The sequence below is a fragment of the Nicotiana tabacum genome, chromosome 16 (assembly GCF_000715075.1).
Source record: "Nicotiana tabacum cultivar K326 chromosome 16, ASM71507v2, whole genome shotgun sequence".
Taxonomy (NCBI): domain Eukaryota; kingdom Viridiplantae; phylum Streptophyta; class Magnoliopsida; order Solanales; family Solanaceae; genus Nicotiana; species Nicotiana tabacum.
Window position 1 is genome coordinate 19,002,178 of NC_134095.1, and position 9,162 is coordinate 19,011,339.

At 34.7% G+C, this 9,162-nt stretch overlaps 1 protein-coding gene across 1 annotated transcript; it reads left to right on the top strand.

Moving 5' to 3' along the window:
* The first annotated feature begins 1,980 nt into the window (after positions 1-1,980).
* On the top strand, positions 1,981-6,828 carry LOC107759759 (adenine phosphoribosyltransferase 1). Its single transcript, XM_016577768.2, has 6 exons — positions 1,981-2,380; positions 2,467-2,577; positions 4,256-4,348; positions 5,733-5,882; positions 6,168-6,226; positions 6,548-6,828. Exons 1-6 carry the CDS (start codon positions 2,023-2,025, stop codon positions 6,599-6,601), a joined length of 825 nt encoding a protein of 274 aa, XP_016433254.2. The 5' UTR covers positions 1,981-2,022; the 3' UTR covers positions 6,602-6,828.
* The last annotated feature ends 2,334 nt before the right edge of the window (positions 6,829-9,162 follow it).

Sequence of the window (9,162 nt, forward strand, 5' to 3'; positions counted from 1 at the left end):
ACGATTCAATACCATAGTGCTCTTTTTTGTTTGCTAATTATAATAACGTAAGTTTGTTTCACGATGTTTGGGCAACGAGTCTGAGCCGGCTCGGGGCTCTAATACCGAATTAGCTAGAAAAACTCTAATTTTTGTTATTTCACTATAAATATTTTATATGAATACAGAAAACACACACATTTACATAACTACACAATTCTAAAAAGTTACACGCTCGTTGGCCGTTGAAGATTTTTTCGAAGGCTACAACAGTTAACAAATTCGAAAATTTATCTTCGATTCCCACTTCTTTTAGCGCTTTTTCTTTTAAATTTATATAGCCATATTTCATAATGGATAAAACTGTACTCATTATTAATGCTTAAATTTATGAAAAATATTTTGTTATTCGAAGTCAATTATGCATATGGCACTTTAACATCACAATTATAGAATTTTGAGTATTTAAATAAAATAAAAATAAAGAAGAAAAAGAAGCTAAAATCGAGATTTTATTTTAAAAATTGCTTTTTATGCACGCCAAAACTCTTCTCTATTAATTTTGTTTGGCACCAATTAATAATTGTTCTTCAAAAAATAATTGTTGGATAAACTTGTTGCTAACATTAAAACCTCCTTATAACATAAATTTATATGGTAATACTAATTCATTAGTGTACCAGGCCATCTACTGTTGACATTTGGAAGTGATATCAATTCAACATGAATAAGAACACTTTTAGCTGCCTCTTACAAATATCCAAAGGATTATTAAGCCAATGGTTTTTCTAAACAAAAATGACTGACGTTAATACTATCCTGCTCAAGCACAAGGAATTCTATAAATATAGCTACACAATTAAATGCACATGTATGTGGTTAATGAGTCACAATGCAAACAATTCAATTGTCCACCGCACAATCAGGTGTGAGACATATTTTTATAATCAATTGTTGATTTTAGGACTTTGCTAACATAGTTTCTTCCTTTCTCGAGTTAGTACCTTCATTGGTTTTAAGGACTAAATTAAAGCAGAAATCAACAACAAGAACGTTCTTAATATAGCAATAGGAAAAGATGGTGTAACTTATTATTGTCGCAACACAAAAATCATGTTATGGATAAATAAAGAAAATGACTTCATGATAAAAGAGACCTATATTATATTTAAGTCATTTTTTAATTTTTATATTTATAAATATGGAATACACGCACAAGCGCATACCCTAAAAGTGTTATTTAGGAGTGTTCATGGTTCGGTTTGGATCGGTTTTTCCCTAAAAAGAAACCAAACCAAGTAAGTCGATTTTTCAAATATTAGAACCAAACCAAACCAATTAAATCAGTTTTTTCTCGATTCGGTTCATGTCGATTTTTCGATTTTTTTTGGTTATTTGTCGGTTTTTTCTTAAATATAAGACATACACTACCAAACACACATTTCGGCGACCACATTTTCATCGTAACACTATCAAATCAATTGCCCTTTGAGAAATCTATTATTTACCAAGATATATTGATGATAATTGAATCAAATAGTGATGAATAATTTAAGGACTCGATTAAAAATATATTATTTTTAACATGAAATAGATTCTTACATTTAACAAAAGAAAACTACCAATTAAACTAGAATGTGAAGGTAAAGAACTGTACTAAAAGTGTAAACGATTAATATTTACTATAAAATTTTTAAAACTTTGTATAAAATTATACATATATATATATATAGGTGTAATAATAAATTTAAAATAGCTACTCATATATTCGGTTTGGTTCGTTTTTTTTTAATTAAAACCAAAACCAAACCAAATTTGATTGGTTTTTAAATTTCAAAACCAAAACCAAACAAAAAAAGTATCGATTTTTTTGGTCGGTTTAGTTTGGTTCGGGTTTTCGAATTTTTATGAACATCCCAGTGTTCTTATTAAAAATAAGCTAAGCGCCATCCCAACACAATGTGACGAAATTACCCTTTGTTTATCAATTTCCACCAACCATACCCAATTTAAAACGTCCATCTCCTTTACAAATCCCACGCTATGGAGTCACTGACTCAAAAAGTTGCTCTCAAATTCTCTAAGGCCAATTTTGTCCCAGAAAAAGTTACTAACAGATATTTTCACAGGGGCAATTTGGTCAAACTAAAGTCACCTACCACCACCACTATCACCACCATAACCACCACTCCCACTAGAAATACCCCTGTTTCCCCCCCTATCTTTGTGTCCAAAAGAGCTGCCGTACCCAGAGCCGGTGAGGAAACCGAGCTGAAAACGACCCGGATCCGAGATCCAGTGAGCTCAGCAGATATGGCGTCTAAAGATCCGATTCTCAAAGACGATCGTATCGCTCGGATTTCTTCTTCTATTCGGGTCATCCCTGACTTTCCTAAACCCGGTACCCACTTCTTCCTTTTCAAACTTTCCTATGCTTGTAACTGTGAAAAGGAATGAATTTCTTACTAAGTCGTTTTTTTTTTGCAGGGATTATGTTTCAGGATATAACAACATTACTACTTGATACTAAGGCGTTTAAGGACACTATTGATTTGTTTCTTGAGAGATACAAGGACAAAAACATCAGTGTCGTTGCAGGTTTTTCCTTTTTTCTTTTCTTTTCTTTTTGTTCATTAAATGTGTTTTCTGCTTATTTAATCTCTGTTAAGATCTAAGATTTTTTTTTCCTGATTCTCACTATAAAAATGCTGAACTATTCTATTATGACGTTAGTACTTTAAAGGATTAAAAAATTCAAGCTTTAGAAGCTTAGGTTTTCAGATTTCTAGCTTTTGCTTTAAGTACTACAGCAGCAGGTCTTTTAGGTTGCCGGGCTCTCTATTATCAGCATTATTATGTGTAGCTTAAAAAGAAAGCACAAAAGGTTCAAAGTTTGTTTTAAAAGAATAGGCAAAATCTTTATAAAATGATTTTTTTTACTTTCTAGAGTTAGATTAATCAGAATTAGAGCATCAAACCCGAATGGAATAGCCCAAGATAATTATAAACCCCTTTAAAGCACTTACACAATGTGGGACGACTATCTATCTCAACAAGATAATATTAGGTTCAGATTTGTACTTTTATAAAAAAAAGAAAGCTTCTTCTTGTGACTGATGATGAATCCTTTTTGTAGCTTGACCAAATTATTATAACTAATTTTGAGAGTTGCTATGCTGCTGACTCATGTATTTGGTTGAACACCTGATAAGTACTTAAGGCAAGCACGATGGCTTGATTTAATTGGCATACAAATATTTGGGCTGAAGAACTTTTGAATTGAGGTTTTGTTTGTTGATTGATTTTCTGGGGCTTGGGGGGCACTTTCTCCGCTAGTAATACTGATAGAGAATAACCAAACTTTCTCACCCTCCAAGATTTGGCTTCATGTGCAAATATTAAATGAGCTATGCAACTATAATTTGATGGATATTAGAACGAACCTTAAGTGTTCTTATGTGGTCAAGTTTAGTTGTTCAAGAACATGTTTCAATTTTATACATGTATATGTTAACCTGCATAAAGTATCTTCATGAAAAAAACATGCACCAAAAACAGTAGACTTCAATTTGGAATAGGGGCTATGACCCATATCAGACATATGGGCATTACACCCAAAATATGCATAGACGTGTGGAGATGTCATTTATGTCAGAAAAAAGGATCAAATTAGACCATGCTGGTACATATGGATGAGTTGATTTTTACAACAAATTTCACATTCCTTGAGAGAATGGTTTTCTACTTTGCATGCCCACAAGAAGTAAAAAAATTATTCATTCTCAATTGTGGGTCCATGTGTCCATTAGTTTAGAGATCATTGAATTTCGAGTTCATATGTGTAGCTGGTAAAAAGTACGAGAGCAGGCAATATAAAGCTCAAATTTTCACTATAGTGAGGTTCAAGAAATATAAGACAAAGAGATACTCGTCTTCCCTCTTAGGTTTTGCTTTCTTGTTATGAATGAGATACACTCCTAAACTGTAGATCTAAACTTAATCGGAATACCAGAGAGGTAATGTTGTGTTGTAATGTCGTACGCACCCAGCTCAATCGTTGTGCTTGTTTGTGTTTTACCTTCTTTTCTTAACGACTCTAAACAAACATGATTTCTTGGTAAGAAGGATACAGTATTGGCATTTCCTGTTCTGCTGTTCCTTCTTGCTGTTCCTTCTTAGCCTGTTTGACTCAAAATATTGCACTTGCAGATGATAATGGCCTGACATTTGTTCTGGGGAAATTAACTTTGAACATTATGGTAATGGTGTACTTCAGGTATTGAAGCAAGAGGTTTTATATTTGGTCCTCCCATCGCATTGGCTATTGGGGCAAAATTTGTCCCCATGAGGAAACCCAAGAAGTTGCCGGGTAAGCTTTATTCTATTTTTCTGCGTTTCCATCTCATCAGCAATTGTAGTTTTCTCAGCAATGAACTAGAACCTGATAGGTGGTTTTGAAAGACAGCCTTGGCCGTACAACTGTTTTTCTTGCATGTATTGTTGTTTTTGTCTCGAGCATGGGTGTACCTGCCAGCAAGAGAATGTCATCACAGCTAGGAACATTTATACAAGCTTATCTATTATCAGAAGAAAAAGAAAACAAAGAATATTTGTGCAAGCTTGAAACCGAGTCTCATGCAATGTAGCTGACTTCCGTGGAAAGTTCAAAAAATTTAAGGCTAATATACATTTTAAAAAGAAACAAGTAATCAAGTGCCCTGTTCGAAGTAAATCATTGTGCAATAAGTGCCTTTTGTGCTCTTAAAAGCCTACATACTCATTATTGGTTTTGTATTTTGGGATATTCTTAGCTTACATCTTGCTTTTCCAGTCCAACATTTGGTTTCTTAGGAAGTTATATCATCATTATGAGTTAACTTAGTTATATATATACATATATATTTATACACACACACACACTTATATATATGTATATTTTTTTCTTGGTAACAAGTTTTTCATTAGCAGGGAAAATATTTACAAGTATAACTAATAACCCCCAAAGTTGGTCAAGTGGCCCAACTTCAGTGAACGTCTCCTATCACACTATGCTACTTAACTTCCTGTCAATTAAGCATGTACAAAATTAAGGGTAAAACTTCAGATTCTGTAGTTGTCTAGCTAGTCTTGGGCTTAAACTACCTCTGCAGTGCACTTCTTGGACAATCATTTTAACTATAGCTTCACCACTCCGCTGCTTCTGCTGGAAAAATCTGCAATTTCGTTCCTGCCATATATGGTATACAGTTGCACCCAATGCCATTCTATACACCTCTGCCTGTGAGTTCCTTCCTTTTGCATGCAAGATTGCCCATTCAACTTCCTCACTTCAGCTTAGTGCACTTCTTCTGATTCCCTGCCACTGTAAGACCCTATGCCATATGTTACAGTAGCATAGTATGATCAGGAGGTAAATTAGTTGTACTTGTGATGAACAATAAGAGCATAAGATAAGCATGAAGCAGGATGCAGCTTAATAATGGCAAATACATTGTCAAGTTCAAACTTTTAAGAATCAAGTTAAGGACTCTTAACTAGGTAAATTGATTAGAACCATTTACTGTTCAGCAAGTAGAATAATTGGGTCTTACATGACTATGTGCTTGTATGAAGGTCAAAACTTTTAACTATCACTGTTTATTGCCTCGACCTCCAAGATTCATGATAAAATTCAATGCTATTATCGAATGTTAGTTCTTTTGGCATTGGACCGTAACAAGCATTTCACTCTGCTTCTTTTCCCATTTTATTAGGGGAGGTTATTTCAGAAGAGTATTCTTTGGAGTATGGAACAGACAAGATTGAGATGCATGTAGGTGCCGTGCAAGCCGGTGAACGTGCACTTGTGGTAGATGATCTTATCGCAACTGGAGGGACCCTAGCTGCTGCAATTAGGCTTCTAGGTACTGTACCTATATTCAGTTCTATTCTTCTGAAATAGATATTCTAGTGGGTTGAAAGCCCCATGCGCTATTTCCAATTCCTTTTTCTCTCCTTAACTTGTCTCCCCTGACTTCAGACACAAGGTGAGTAAGATCAGAAGTTATCAGTTAGATAACTGAGAGAATCGTTTTGTTTAGTTGAGATGTTTGACCACCTTTTTTCCTTCCTACAATTTGAAGAGGACATCGTGTGACGTTGAAGTTTCAATTTCTTAAAATATTTTAATCTTGTGTTTTTTTTCGCAGAGCGTGTTGGAGTTGAGGTGGTCGAGTGTGCATGTCTTATTGAGTTGCCAGAATTGAAGGTTTGCCTTGATTTCTATTGTAACATAATGAGATAATATGTCTGAGATTTAGCACCTGACTGCTGTGTTTTCTGAGCCCAATATTGTGAATGGGGACTTGTGAATGTATCCTCTTATTTTTCCTTGATTAACTCTAAATCTTCTGTCCCAAATTATTTCATTCCTCTATAATTGATAAGTGAGCTACTACGAGGTGGTCAATATACTTTTCTTCCCCAACTTTATGTTGTTCTTGTTCCAATATGTTATGCTAGTGACTTTTTGATTTAGTTTTGTTATTCCCTCATTAATACTTTGCTGGTTACATTTGTTTAAATTCAGGGCCGGGACAGGTTAGGTGATAAGCCACTATTTGTTCTTGTGAGCTCAACCTGATCCTCAATTAGGAAATGGATCTAGACAGAGAGCTTCATTGAGGTGGAACTGTATTGGAGTGACATTTTGAATTTGGAGAGGAGAAATCTCATTTTTATAACAACCATTGCCAATTATGGCCTTCAATGTGTGGATTGAAATAAGCCCTTGTTAGGTGCTTTCAGTTGACTTAGTTATTGTGAGAGATGCTCTCAATGAATTAAAGTCCTACTTTTATTGTTGTGGTAGTTGGTGGAACTCACTTCTGTGTGTATGACATCAAGTTCACCGCGAGTAAGTGGTGGCAAAATGGTTAAAAGAAAACAGTTAATCACCCATATTATCCACCAAGAAATGGGTTGGATAATGAACTTTTTAAATACGGGTCAAATATGGGTAAGAACTATATTATCCATTTAGAAAATGGATAACCAATAATAGTCAATGCGTTTAATTTTTACACTTCAATTTGGGGTTCCTCAAGTTTGGGAGACTAGGAATTCTCCCAAAAGTGATCATATTCATGAAGCTTCACCGGTTAACTCATTTTTTATGCATATTAAATATGGGTTAGGTTGGATAATTTATTTGTTTTCATTATCCGTTTTCGACCCGTCCCATATCTGACGTTTGCCACCCCTAACTACGAGAATCAGTTCAATCTTTGAGGATTTGAGTACCCTGTTTAATTTATGGTTATGGTAACTGTGTTTGGTTAAAAGGAAAAAGGGAAGGATGGGAACTCATTGTTTTCTTGACCTAGGGGCAGTTATTTATTATGTTTCTTCATTGTTGCTGCTTCAGCAAAGGGATATACACTCCCCGTGTTACTCCTACCCTGGGAGCTAGAGAGCCTGTTTTTGAAGGACCGCTCGAGACCTTACCCCTCCCCGTGCAGCTCGAAATGCTAAATTGGTCGCTGGTGGGTGTTGGGGGCCATATTTCCCTCATCTTTCACTTGAGTTAGAGGGAAAATGGTTTTGCTCCTGTTTTATACTCTTTCTACTATATATTATGATGCTAGTCCGTCGATGATTCTCCCCCCACCCCCCAAACACACACACAAATATGTTCCTGCCTGATCTCTCTATGACGGCATTTTCTTTTTCCCTAACTTTATGATATTATTTCTAGCCCCCCTCCCTTCCCCCCCACCCCAAACAACTGACCACACACATGTTCCTTCCTGCGGCAGTGCTTCTAGAGCCGCCCCCTGTTCTGGAGCCAACGGGTTCTGAATGATATCCCTCTCGCTTCGTTCAATCTCTCTATGATGGCATTTTCTTCCTCCATAACTTTACTATATTATTTCTAGCAATTAAGCTAGTTATTAGCTGACAATATTATATTACGGCAACTCCCTTACTCAAAATTATCAAATCTAATCTATTTTCTATGACCTAACTTGTAGTATTTGAACCAGTTAAGTTGATTGTTGAACCTGATTTCAACTACATATGTGTAATTCCTATGCTTATTTAGGACTAACTTAACGCACGTCTTCAGCTTTTCTTTACTTAAGAAAAAGAAAACCATAAGTACAGTGACTAACCTTTGACAAAGAAATAGTAAACCACAACTATTCTAAAATAAACTGATAGTCAGACAAAACGAGTCACGTTAAGTAGTTGTTTAATTTACTGAATAAGAATCAACTCTGTGCCCTGATTAAAATAGCCATCGTTGTCAAAATGTGCCTACAGCAAAAGCATTGGACCGACTCAAGTTAATTAAAACTGAGAGCAGCGTAGTCAACTCAGAGGACTTGTGACTCAAGATTAAGATATTATTCCTAGTGACAATAAAAAAAAAAATGGTGTGTTCAGTCTCTGGCGGCGTTTTTTGGTCAATAGGTATTTAAATGAGAGCTTTTAATTTATCTTATACTTAAGTTTGATTTCGATTATCGTCACTAGCTTTTAATTTATTGAGATGGGTTTGACTTTACAGCTTGTTTGGATGGTTGTTACATATCGTTTTATAATATATCGTGTTGTATTGTATTGTACTGTATTGTTTGATGATACAGTTTGTATCGTTTGCCATCGTTTCATGATATCACGCACCAACAATAAGAAGAATAAACTTACAATATTATAAGAAAAATTTATGATACGGGGTAGAATCATTATATAAAAAGGTAGGAAAATATAAATAAAATTATTTAATAGTAATGAAGGGCGAGATGAGAGAAAGAGACAAGGTAACGATGCGACCACACCAAATCGGTCGTTACATGAAGTGACACATATCGTTACGTAATGATGGATTTAACGATATAATACAATAAAATTTAAGTAACAATCAAAACAAGTATCGTATTTAAAGTAACAATAAGATACAATACAATAGATAACAACCATCCAAACAAGCTGTTAGTGATTCGAAATACGTAATAACAACATTGGTAGAGAACACCTTAAAAATTCTGTTGTGATTTTCCTCTATTTAATTACTATGAATGAAAAAAAATAAAAGTTCGATTTTAAGCACTTAATCTACATTCCATTGGAGCTTCAATCGCTTGTTCTTTTGTGGTTTCTATATCTTAATTAATTGACCATAGCTTATTAAGGCTTCTG

Coding starts and splice junctions, on each gene's coding strand:
- LOC107759759 (XM_016577768.2), top strand. CDS start 2,023: ATGGAGTCACTGACTCAAAAAGTTGCTCTCAAATTCTCTAAGGCCAAT. Junction 4,349..5,732: donor GAAACCCAAGAAGTTGCCGG/GTAAGCTTTATT, acceptor CCATTTTATTAG/GGGAGGTTATTTCAGAAGAG. Junction 5,883..6,167: donor TGCTGCAATTAGGCTTCTAG/GTACTGTACCTA, acceptor TTTTTTTCGCAG/AGCGTGTTGGAGTTGAGGTG.